The sequence below is a fragment of the Malania oleifera genome, chromosome 5, assembly GCF_029873635.1.
Source record: "Malania oleifera isolate guangnan ecotype guangnan chromosome 5, ASM2987363v1, whole genome shotgun sequence".
NCBI classification, from domain to species: domain Eukaryota; kingdom Viridiplantae; phylum Streptophyta; class Magnoliopsida; order Santalales; family Ximeniaceae; genus Malania; species Malania oleifera.
Window position 1 is genome coordinate 932,791 of NC_080421.1, and position 13,917 is coordinate 946,707.

At 36.7% G+C, this 13,917-nt stretch overlaps 1 protein-coding gene across 1 annotated transcript in view; it reads right to left on the reverse strand.

Moving 5' to 3' along the window:
- Positions 1-13,917, reverse strand: part of LOC131154969 (alpha-1,3-mannosyl-glycoprotein 2-beta-N-acetylglucosaminyltransferase) — a 55,563-nt gene that overhangs the window by 17,640 nt on the left and 24,006 nt on the right. Inside the window, exon 4 of the mRNA XM_058107830.1 lies at positions 10,293-10,355. Coding sequence (XP_057963813.1) covers positions 10,293-10,355 — 63 coding nt within the window. The remainder of the gene's footprint in view (positions 1-10,292; positions 10,356-13,917) is intronic.

The following is a 13,917-nucleotide window of genomic DNA, read 5'->3' on the forward strand; positions in this document are numbered from 1 at the left end:
GTCTCCGCGTGTGGTGACATTACCTACACGGATCAAAATTCATGGTGAAAACAGATAACTTGTCTATTAGCCACCTATTTACACAGCTGAAGTAATCACCTAAGTAAAGCCGATGACAGGAATTCTTAGCAGAGTTTGATTTCTCATTTGAGCAGAAGGTGAGACAGGCAAGCCAGTAGCAGATTCATAGAGCAAGAAGGTCGAGATGGTGGCCTTACAAATGGTAACACACTTGACGATAAGGGAGCAATCAAGGAGAACCTTACCAAAGATCTAATGGCCTAGAACCTCTTAAAGTTGACTAGGCGGGCAAAGAACGACAGTTCTAGATAGAAGACAGATCGTTGATGACCCAAGGTAGGCGGCTCTTTGTGCAATGAGCTGGATCTCTAAGGAAGACGCTACTGAGATAGTGTCATGATATCATGTAGGCCAGACATTTCGGATGGCATCACACTTTGGCATTGCTGAAGCAGACAAACTATTGGCTGCACATGCATAATAATGTGGTGGATCATACCTAAACTTGTCTCACCTGCCAACAAGACAAGGTAGAGCAAAAGAAGATTGTAAAGCTATCAGAGCGCTTACATGTACCAACTAGATCATGGGAGAGTATCTCACTGAGCTTCATCACCAACCTGCCTAAAGTGGGAGATATAAGGTCTATACTTGTTGTCAAAGACAAGTTTTCAGAGTATGATACCTTCATACCTAGACCGAAATATTGTTTGGAAGAGGAGATGGCACAATTGTTTTTCAAACACTTGTGAAGTATTGGGGTGTTCCCAAGACATCATCAATGACCAAGACTCAAGATTCACTAGCAACTTCTGAACATAAATTTTTCGAAATCCTCGGTTCACAGCTTGACATTTTTCAAGTTACCCTCCACAGACAAACAGATAAATGAAGAGATTCAACGACCTACTAAAAGAGTACTTGCGCCATTTCGTCAATGCCAACCAGAAGATTTGGGTGCAACTACTTGATGTGATTCAGTTTTGTTCAACACCCAAAAGAGCTCAATAACCAACAAAAGTCTTTTTGAGTTTGTTACAGGTCAACAGTAATTTTTACCTCATACAGTGGATGAGCCTACCTGGAGAAAGCTTCAAAGCAGATGAAGAAGTGGGTACATCAAAGGTGAAGACCGTTGCACTTCAACATGGGTGACTTGGTGCTTGTTAAGCTCAATCCTGATTCCTGAACTGTTTAGGTCACTACAAGGTCGAGATGGGAGGCTACTTGCAATTATGAAGAATCAGTTCCCATCTTGGCCAAAGTTGGGAAGGCCTCTTACAAGGTTGATCCTCCGGCTTGGATGAAAGTGCATCCCATGTTTCATGTCAATTGGCTCAAGCCATTTAATGCCGACATTGAAGATCCGAGCAAAAGTCAATCAACCAAAGCATCACTGCATCAGTGAAGACAATGCAACCTGGCAAAAGAGAAGTTGAAGTCATCCTTGCAGATAAAGAGTTCACATCATCAAGAAAGAAGCGACACAATTTCTTAGTGAAGTGAAAAGACCTTGGAGATGAAAAAATCAGCTAGATTTCTACGAAAGACATGCAACCATTCGTGGACAAAGTTGAAGAGTACCCAAGGACTTAAATTTTGGTCAAAATGTCAAAATTTTGACCGAAATTTCGAATTTCGAGGGGTCCCGAAAGAAAATTGAGAGACAAATTCGATTTTGAAAAAATTCTACCAAAATTTCGAGCTTTCGGCAAATTTCATTTGAAATTTCGAAAATTTCGGCTGTTCTACCGAAATTTTCTGGAAATTATGTGGGGAAAAAAAAAAAAATTGGAGGGAGGAATTTCAGCGCTATTCTGAGTATTCTCAGATTCTTTTTTGCTTTTCCCACGTGATTGCGCACATTGTGCAAACCGTGAGCTTATATAGTGAAAAACAAAAATCTCGCAGAGATACTCTGCAGATCCATTATTCAACCCAATAATTCCACCGACCGCTACACAATTTATTTGTATAAATTAACATGCATTCGGATACATACCTCAAGCTCAAACTCTCAAAACCTTGAGCCTTCTTCTTCTTCCATCTTCAAACTTAAAAAAAAACACCCTAGATTCCAAATTTTCTGCTGCCTCCTGCCTCCCCTTTGAAGTTCGAACTCCGAAAAGCCCTAGCCTTCGAATCCCCTCCTGCTCTGACCCTTTGAGCCTCTGCGTCTAGCCTTCGGCTTCAGCCTCCACCTCCATCGTTGTCGCACACAGTCGCAGCCAGCCGCAAGAACTCCAGCCTGCAATCTTCCATTTTGCTAAGGCTCTCGCAGAGCTGCGAGCAAGAAACCGAGAGAAGAGAGGCAAGAGACGAGGGACGAGAGTCCAGAGCCACTGTCGCCCCTCCCTCCGCGAGCAGCAGCAGCTCCACGAAATAAAAGGGCTGGCAAGGATGCAAACTATAGGCTGGTTTATATTTTAAATAACATGTTTTAACTTTTAAGTTTCTTAATTTACTCAAAATCTCCCTTGCCCCCAATATATTTACAGCAATGCCCTCCTCTCCCATTTACTATTTACCCCTTAATTAGTTAATGTTACTAACTTACTACTTACTACTTTGCTAGTATACTAAATAATAAGTTAGTATAGTAAATAATTAGTTAATAACTAGTAAATTTAATAACTAAATAAAATTAGAATAATTTACTATTATTAGCTTATTATAGTATAAATTAATAAATTATTTCATTTATTTAAATATATTCATTTTAAAAATTTATTACTTAATAATAATTTTGTAAAAATTATCATTAATTTTGTAATTTTAATTTAATAATTTAATATTTCTCTTAGTTATTAATTTATCTTTATTTAGCATCTAAATATTTATTTTAAAATTGTAGAGTAACATCCACATAATTTTTTTTTTTTACAAATTTAGAGTAATTTAACACCTAATCAGTAGCCTAGTAATTAAATAAATTAAAGTACTTATTAGCTTAATTTCCATAATTTATTGGTAATTTTGATATTAAAGAAAGATAGCGAAGTTACTTTAGTAAGTTGTTTAACGAAAACCAAATAGAAGGCTTAAATTTAGAATTGTCAAATTAGGAAAAGACTAAAAATATAAGATTTATTCGAAAAATTAGAGTTAACGAAGTTAAGTTTGCACTAAAAAAGATGAAAAATGGGAAATCTAGGGGACTAGATAACATCCCAATTGAAGTTTGGAAATGCTTGGGTGATAACGGAATTATATGGTTAACTAATTTATTTAATACAATTGTAAAAACTAAGAAAATGCCAGATGAATGGAGGAAAAGCACTTTAATACCTATATACAAAAATAAAGGAGATATTCAAAATTGTAATAACTATCGTGGAATTAAACTTATGAGTCATACGATGAAACTATGGGAAAGAGTAGTTGAACAAAGATTAAGGTTAGAAACGAAGATCTCAGAAAATCAATTTGATTTTATGCCTGGGAGATCTATCACAGAAGCTATTTATCTTTTAAGAAGATTAATGGAAAAGTTTAGGGAAAAGAAGAGGGACTTGCATATGATATTTATTGACATTGAGAAAGCATATGATAGGATACCTAGGGAAGTTTTATGGTGGGTTTTAGAAAAAAATGGTGTATGTTGTAGGTATACCGATGTCATTAAGGATATGTACGATGGAGTAATGACTAGTGTAAAGACTATAGATGGAGAAACTAGAGAATTTCCAATTACCATAGGTGTACATCAAGGATCTGCTTTGAGTCCTTATCTTTTTGCTTTAGTGATGGACCAATTGACTAAGAGTATTCAAAAGGAGGTTCTATGGTGTATGTTGTTTGCAGATGATATTGTATTAATTGACGAAACTAGGGATGGAGTAGAGGCTGAGTTAGAATTATGGAGAGAAGTTTTGGAATCTAGAGGCTTTAAGATAAGTAGAAATAAAACATAATATATGAAATGTAATTTTAGTAATGATAGGAGGAATATTGGAGACAAAGTTAAACTTGATGATGAAGAAATAAATAGCACTTGTAGATTTCGATACCTTGGATCTATAATGCAAACTGAAGGAGAAATTGAAGATGATGTAATGCATAGAGTTAAAGCAGGTTGGGTAAAATGGAGAAATTCTTCAAGTGTTCTATGTGATCGTAGAATACCCTTAAAATTGAAAGGGAAGTTTTATAGGACAGCTATAAGACCAGCTATGCTATATGGATCAGAATGTTGGACGACGAAGAAACATAATGTCCAAAAAGTAAAAGTTGCCGAGATGAGAATGCTTAGATGGATGAGTGGTATAACATTGAAAGATAAATAAAGGAATGAACATATTCGTGGTAAGTTAGGTGTAGCTCCTATAGAAGATAAGATAAGGGAAGGATGACTCAGATGGTATGGACACTTACAACGTAGGCCTTATAGTTCACCTGTGAGGAAGAGTGATGTAGTTACTGTGGGGGGCAGTAGAAGGGGTAGGGGTAGACCTAAAATAACTTGGGAGGAGATAGTGAGTAAGGATTTAATATCTTTGAATCTATCAAAAGAAATGGTCCATGATCGCATAAATTGGCGGAAAAGGATTCATATAGCCAACCCCACTTAGTGGGACTAAGGCTTGGTTTTGTTGTTGTTGTTGTTGTTATTGGTAATTTTGTACATTATCATTAAATTTTGCAAATTTAATTTAATATTTTAATGTTTGTCTTATTTATTAATATTATATTGATAATAAAACATCTCAAATAATTTTCTTTTAAAATTGTTGACTAATTTAACACCTAATTTTTTATTCATTGTTACCTTGTAGGAAAGTAAAATTATCTACAAAAATGTCTGAAGGAAGAAAACAAGATCCAGCATGGGAACATGGATACCCGATGCCCAATGTAAAGAATGGATTTATTTGCAAATACTGCGGAATACAAATGAAGAGTGGTGGTGCAACAAAATTAAAAATGCACCTAGCAAATTACGACCCGCAGCATAATATAAAATTCTGCAACAAAGTACCTACAGAAGTTAAGCAGGATATGAGAATTGCTTTAGAAAGAAAAACAACAGCTAAGGCCAAAAAAATAGAAAGAATGGATCAAATAAAAAATGAATTGCGTGGGAACTTGATGCAATCACAACAAATTGATGAAGTTGATGATGTTGACGATATTGCATACCTGCTTAACATTTCTTCCTATGAAAGGTCTACATATCGTCAAACATTCTATGCTTCAAAACAGACGGAATGGGAAAGAGACCAAGCTCGTAGGTTTACAGGTAGCCAACAAGGAGGCAGTTCAGGGGCTAGTAATAGTGCAGGGCAACCTCCAATGAGGCAATCTCAAAGTGTGAGAGAGCCAGAAATGGAGCCATATATTTCAAAGTCTTCTCAATATTACAAGTCAGATGCAGAAAAACAAAGAAACTTGAAAATTTTATTCAAATGAGGTAAAATAAAAGAAGAAATGAATAGGTTGATTTCAAAGTTTTTTATATATAATAATGTTCCACTTGAGAAGGCAAAATCACCTCATTTTAAAAACATGGTATGGGATTGCCAATCAACTGGAACGGGAGTCAATCCATCGACACCCTATGAAATCAAAACAAAATACCTTGATTTAGAGGTAAAAGAAATGGAAGGTCACGTAGAAGAAGTGAAGAAAAAGTGGGCCACGTATGGCTACATTGTAATGTGTGATGGATGGACAGGCCCTACAAAATTATCCATCATAAATTGCATGATTTATTCGAAAGGAAGCACAATTTTTCTAAAGTCGGTAGATGCTTCTGACAAAATAAAAGACCATGAATACATATATATCTATTAAAACATGTTGTGCAAGAGGTAGGAAAGCAACATGTTGTCCAAGTGGTGACCGATAATGGTAGTGCCTACAAGAAAGCGGGTCTAAAATTAATGAAAAAATTCAACTTGTATTGGACTCCTTGCGCCGCTCATTGTATTGATCTCATTTTTTAAGAGATCGGAAAAAGAGAGGCAATAAGCATAGTAATCTTACAAGGGAGACAGATTACTAATTTTATATATAATCATGGATGGATGCTTGCTAAAATGAGGGAGCACTGTCAAGGGGATATTGTGGGTCCAGGGGCCACACGATTTGCTACAAACTACATTGCACTTGATAGCCTACAAAAAAAAAGAGTAGGTTTAAAATCTCTATTCACATCTGATGAATGGGCTGAGCATACTCTTAGTCGAACAAAAATGGGTAGAGAAATTGAAAGTACGGTTCTTAACCATCAATTTTGGGATAGAGTGGCAAAAGTTAGTAACATTTATGAGCTTATATATTGAGTATTGCGTATTGTTGATAGTGAAGTGTGGCCAACATTAGGAGTTGTGTTTGAAGCAATAAGGGTGATGAAAGAGGCCATTGAAATAGGTGCAAGAAGTGCAAGATGGGTTCTCAAAGTCATCAATGACCAGTGGAAAAGAACCCTTGAACATCCTCTTCATGCAGCAGGTATAACATATTTATAAATTTCAAGAAATTCATATATCAAAATACTTATTACATATTTAGATTTTACTTTATTTGATTGGCAGCTTATTTCTTAAATCCAAAATGTCAATACAAAGAAGATGTTGGGGAAGATCCTTATTTTCTTGATGCAGTTCACAAAGTTTTTAACACCCTTGAGCCACATTCCTCGGGCCTGGATCAAATTGGAAATGAGGCATATTTTTAAAATAAAATTTAAATAAAATTAGTCTTAATCCATGTTTAATTATTCAATAACAATATTTTTTTAAATTATTATATTTAGAGATGCTAAAAGAAGCTTTGGAGAAGTAGCTGCTAAAGCAGCTAGGGCAACCATGGCACCTGGTAAGTATTTTTATATAAATGTACAATACAAAGTAACAAACTTCAACTACAATCTACTAAGTTGTAAATACTAACTTGTGTTCTTAAAACATCTTGCACAGCTGATTGGTGGATGATATATGGATCAAGTGCTCCAATCCTAAGAAAGCAGCATTGCGCATTTTGTCACAAACCACATCTCCATCAGCTTGTGAACGAAATTTGAGCACATTTGCAGTCATTCACACAAAGCAAAGAAATAGACTAGCCTATAGCAGACTTCAGCAGCTTGTTTTTTGTTATTACAACATGAAACTTCGAATAAGAGATATGGAGGCCGAAATGGACAAAGTGGTTGAACAAGATCCCCTAGACCTTCTTGACATATCAGTTGAATTGGGTGATGAGGATGCGTATCCACTTTTTCAATGGATTAGGCCATCCCATCTTGATGAACGAGACGGAAGTCCCCATCCACAAATGGCCAAGCATGCACAAGATGACTTTGGCATTGATGTTAATCAAGTAATGGTAAAAGAAGAAGTAATATCTAGTAGTGATGATTCTCAAATGAATCTTGGATCTAGATATGGAACTTCATCCACTATGCCCTCTAGTGGTGATGATGATAATGACGACGATGATGCTGGTGGTGACGGATCTAACCCCGGCGGTAGCAGTGGGCAAGGTGGTGATGGTGATTATGGAGGAAATGAAGGATGGCAAGATTATAGACCAGAAGTGGAATATACACGTCCTTCCCAACTAGAAGATGAGGGTCCACAAAGAGAAACACGTCCAGTTGATAGGCAGTACAGTCGTAGAAAAGGAAAAGGGAAGCTGCATCAAATAGAAAAGGATACCTTTTTCCTTAGTATGGAATCTATGAGTATAGGAACAGAGCACGACTCTAATAGTTATGGTGGTTATGAATCTACACAGAACAGCTCTTCACAATCTACATATGGCCAACCGTTTTCACATGCAAATGAGCAGGCACAACAATATGGAAATTGGCAACCACATGTCTATGGGTATGGACAAACAGGTCAAGAATATGGGTACGAGTATGACCAATATGCAAATGCAAAACAATCCTATGGACATACACAACAAGTAGAACCTGCAAGAAGAAATCCTAGCACACGAAGATCTTCTGGCCGAGTAGAAACTGCCATGAACCAGATGACTACGGAGGAGTATGAACAACACATGTACACCTATACTCAATATTTTGGAAATTATATGACATGGAGTGATTATTGTAAACAATATATGTCATCTCGAAATCCTAATGATAGGGATAGGAGAGATGACTTTGAGCCACCAAGAAAGTCCATGTGGTATTAGATCATTAAATGTATAATTTTTATTGAAAATGTAGTTGTTTAAATGATAATTTGTTGCCTTAAATCTTAAAGGAATAGCTTCAAAACTTTATAATCATTTGAATGTTCTTCAGTTCATAGTTTGTTTCGCGATATGCAGCTTAATATCCTACACGCTAGAAACTTGTCATATATGCATTTTTTTAATGTATTTTGATACCATATTAAGCATAATCATCTATTCTAATATTTCCTAAAGTTTTATTGTAAATTTCCATCATTTACTATAAATTTCCGTAATTTCTTTAAATCAAAATTTCCGTAAATTGAGACCATCGAAATCGAAATTTAAGTCCTTAAGAGTACCTAGTGTCAAATTCCACGAGGACATCAACCATATAAGTGGGGGAGCATCACAAGCCAAACTAGTTCAGGGCATTATGCTTGCCTGTGACCGCTTTTCTCATGTGCGTGAGATGAGTTACCATCATGTATATACTAGAATAGGTTTCTTGCTTGAAGGGTATTGGTATTCCTGTCGTAGTGTAAAAATGGGAGTATAAATCCTTGGATAGTTTGATGTTTCCTAGTGCCAAAGCTAAATTAGCATAGAAAGTTCTTTAGGGAAGGGTAAGTGTTCATCAATCTGTAAAACTCACTAGTCATTGTAATTGTGTTTAACCTACTTGCCTCTATTGCTAGACACATGTGGTTAATGGAGGTGTTACTTTAATAAATTACGTTGCTTCAATATTTACCGCGTGCTTGCCATACTCTCATGAATTGCTTACTACTTCCGCTTACATGTCATTCAACTTCTAATCTGCTATTAATGTGTTCTGTTGGTATACCGTGGTAAACTCTTGGCTAACTAGTTAAGCAAGAATGCTTTAGCAAGTGCCGCACAGCCCCTCACAAAGGTGTGAAACACTCAGTCCATAACAGCTTGCAACATGTGTATGCGCATGTGTAAAAGTCTATTAGTTGCACATGCGTGTTACAAATGGTTCCATAAAAATAATGAGTCTCTCCCATTCCATTCATTTAGACCACATATTCACCTAGATGCACTTTATTTTGAGATGAATATAAGGTGTACACCAGCATAGTGAAAAGGCTGAAAGTAGCAGATCAGCTACCAAATCAGATACAATTTCTTAAAATGTCTTAATGCAGAAAACATAGGAAGCTTTCAATTAACAACTCCTCAACATGCCAAAAAAGAATTCCCACTTTTCTGCATCTCTAGCTGAAGAGACAAAGGATCAAAAACTAGCTAACCAGCCATAAACCCATGACAAACAGCAAGGCTTATAAATACACCACCATCCCACAGGGCAGATTTATCTATTTTGTTTTCCCTTCAACCATAGCAAAATCTACTGATCCTAACGAAGGAATAATGAAGGGTGTGCCTTGACAACTTGACCCAACAGTAAGGGTGTTACACTCAGACCTGAATGTGACAAGGTCAAGTCAATGAAGCAGCCAATCCAAGTGTGGAGGAGAGGCACCATACATCATGCCCAATATGGCGTGGGAGCTTGTGCACTAGGCGTTACTGTTACAATATGCAAGACCCAAACAAATTGAGGGGAATTAGAAATTTAGAATTTTATAAGGACTTTCTTCATAAGGCTAACTTAACAATGCTAAGCATTAGAGTTCAACCACTGGAATCCTGGTAGAAAGGTAGAATACGACCAATTTCCATGTCCTCATTTAAGTAACAATGTATCATTCTTCAAATTCATTCAGATTTTTAAGGAGAAAATTTTATGTAAAAGTGCAACTTAGGTCCTTTTAGCCAAATAAAAAGCTGCATCCTTAAACTTATGAAATCTTTCCACGTGTTATTCAAGACTCCATAGATTCAGGTTATGGTTGAGAGTATGTCATAATGAATAACATAGATTTAAAAAGGATTAATCCGTGAACTAATTTAAAAGCGGTGAAACTGAACTCTTTATGCAATCAGATGAATGCTTCTTCCTACTGTATAAAGTGCACATGAAGAAATGAGAAGTTTGTAATATATGGTAAGTCACAATCAATTAGAAATCGAAATTGAATTTGCCCAAAACCAAAATAAATTTTGAACTTTAACAAGAAGGGGGAAAATAAAGTCCATGGTTAAGAACGTACTCTCAAGATCTTGCACAAGAGCCTTCAGTTGTCCACACTCCTGGTCTTGACGCTTCTTTTCTTCTGAAATTGTAGCAGAGCCTTAGTTGACGCTCATATACAGGCATATGTACAATTATGTGGCTTTCCCTCAACATTCCAAAAGAAAGCACATAAAACATATGTCCTCGTTGTAACAAGACTCACCGACACAAACAATTATAATTACCATCACTAGAGTAAATCCATCAACAGAAAAACTTGCGTCAATGATGAAATATGCATCTTCCATGAAATAAAAATAGTGAAAACTGCAGAGGAATCCAAAAGGATCGGAAAAATGTATAGATAAATCCAATGCATGCAATGCTAAACTTTTTTTCTAATGCTATCAAGCGTGAATGAGCATCTCCAAGTCTTGAAATAGCACTTTGTACAATAATTTTTTTATAATACAAAGAAAAGCATTTAAATACAAGCAGCATGCATGCAGGAGAAAGAAATAAAACAGGACAATCCTTGTTAAAGGGATGATAAACAGTTCAAAATCTCGCCTATTTTTAAAAAGAATTTCAACTGCACATTGTTTCTAAAACCATTTTACACTGAAAAACATACAATATTCAGATGTAAGACGTATCTATGAAAATAGGTATTGAAAAATGTATATTAGCAAAGAAATGCTTCAATTAAGCATGTCCACATGTGTGTCACGTGTTTAATATCAGATGAGGTTACAGATTTTACGGGGAAATATATTATAGCCGACTAATGAAGAATATGAGTAGTTAGCTGGTAATAGTGAAGGGGTTCAAAATCTGGCTGGATTGGTGGTGCATGGACACTCTTCTCAATGACAACATTCCAATAAATTTTTCCTCTCTATTCTGTGGCTATTAATAACATAGTAGTGGTTTCTGTTGAATAATTAGGTAAAATGGAAGACCTAAACTCAATGATAGATCTCTCCCTCTATTTATAGCGTACGTCAAGTACAATTGGAATGACCATAATACCCTTACTAACTTGCACTTATTACAAGCCAAACTCTAACAATTAATAATAATTCTAAATGACTAAATAACCATTAACACTCCCTCTCAAGCTGGGGCATATATACAGAATTTGCTCCTAGCTTGTTACAAATGAATTTCACACGAGCAACTCCCAAGGCTTTAGTGAACAAATCAGAAAACTCAAACTCAAACTTCACATGAATGGTTGTAGTGAGCTTCTGTACAAGTTTCTCTTGAATAAAATGGCAATCAACTTCAATGTGCTTTGTCTGCTCATGGAAGACAAGGTTGGAGGCAATATGAATAACAACTCGATTATCATACATCAACTACATAGGCTGAGAATGTGGAAAACCTAGTTCTTTCAACATATTCTTCAGCCAAACACGTTCACATGTGGTGTGTGCCATAGCCCTATATCCTGACTCAGCACTTGACCTAGCCACCACAATTTGTTTCTTACTTTTCTAAGACACCAAATTACCACCGACAGAGATACTATACCCGGTTGTGGATCATTGGTCGGAAGGAGACCCGGCCCAATCTGCATCTATATATCCTTGAATATGAGTGTGACCCTGATCTTGATATAAAAGACCTCTCCCTGGTGCACCTTTGAGATATCTCAAACATGCAAATTATTGCATCCCAGTGACTTGTTCTCGGGGAATCGAGAAACTGACTCACAACAATTGTTGCAAAGGATATATCTGGATAGGTGACTGTGAGATAATTCAACTTTCCAACAAGTATCCTATACCGACCAGGGTTAGGCAACAAATCGCCCATATCTGGTACTAACTTACTATTGGGATCCATGGGTGTATCAACAGGTATGGATCCCAACAAGCCCGTCTCATCTAAAAAATCAAGAACATACTTTCTCTGTGACAATACAGTTCCAGTACAAGATCTTGATGCTTCTATACCCAAGAAGTACTTCAATGGTCCCAAGTCCCTAGTCTGAAACTTACTTTGTAGGAAAAGCTTTAGGTCTTGGATGCCTCGATCATCATCACCAGTGATAACAATATCATCCACATACACAAAGCAAAATCCTGCCAAATGGAGTATGACAATAAAAAAACAAAGTGATCTACTGCACACCGATGAAGGCGAAACTCAAGTACTAAAGCACTAAAACAGCCAAACCATGCACTTGGACATTGTTTTAATCCATACAATGATCTTTTAAGTCGACATACTGAGCCTCACTCCCTCTGAGCAACAAACCTAGGTAGTTGCTCCATATATACCTTCCCATGAAGACCACCATTTAGGAAAGCATTCTTCACATCTAAATAATGTAGAGGCCAATGAAAAGTGGTGGCAAAAGAAATGAACAAACGTACTGAGGCAAGTTTAGCAACCGGAGAGAATGTGTCTGAATAATCCAAACCATACACCTAAGTATACCCCCTAGCAACTAGGCGGGCCTTGAAATGAGCCACAAAACCATCAAGATTGACTTTCACAGTGTACACCCAGCGATAGCTAACCATAGACTTATCAGCAGGTTGAGGTACCAAATCCTAAGTATCACTATCCTATACTGCAGGCATCTCTTCAACCATTGTTGTCCTCCACCCAAAATGAGATAGGGCTTCAGAAATAGATTTTGGAAGAGCAACGGAACACAAAGTATTAACAAAACAATAATGAGAGGGTGACAAGAAATCATAACAAACAAAAATAGAGATCAGATGTTGGGTACAAGTGCGTTTACCTTTTCGAACAACTATAGGAGGATCAACATCATGGGAAAAAAGATCATAAGACAAGGGAACTAGAGGCACAATAGTAGAAGTTGGAGGAGGCACCTCCCCCTTGAGTTGTCGTGTGTATACCTGCAAATTGGGATGATCCAAGCGACGAAAAAGACTCAAACTGGATGAAGATGTAGGAGGATTAGGCATAGACAATAGGTTTGGATCTAGAAGGCAAGGCAAAGGAAGAGACTCTTAAGGTCAACAGAACTCGAGGAATCAAAGTAGTACGGTGTAGAATCAAAGAAGGTAACATCAGCAGAGACAAAAAATCGATGTAAAGTAGGAATATAACATCGATATCCTTTTTGAGTATAGGAATAGCCCAAAAAGATACATTTGATAGCACAAGGATCCAACTTATCCATTCCTGGAGTTAACTGATGGACAAAGGACACACAACCAAATATACGAGGAGGAAAGGAGAACAAAGGAGCCTCAAGGAAGATAACTGAATGTAGGATTTTGCCGCCAAGGACGGAGGATGGCATTTTATTGATGAAGGAGTAAGTTGTGAGCATAGCATCACTCCAAAAAACTTTGGGGACATTCATTTGATACAATAGGGAACAAGTGACTTCAAGAATATGTTTGTTTTTCCGCTCTGCAACCCCATTTTGTTGTGGAGTGTGGGCACAAGAGGACTAATGGATCATAGCAAAGCTAGTCATATAAGTACTGAATTGGGTAATGAAGTACTCCATAGCATTATCATTATGAAGTATCCTGACTAGCATATCAAATTGAGTCCTTATTTGAGAATAGAAGGCACAAAAGATATCAAACAACTCAGAACGATCTTTCATTAAATATAACCAAGTCATCCTAGAGTAGTCATCAACAAATGTAACAAAGTACCTAAAC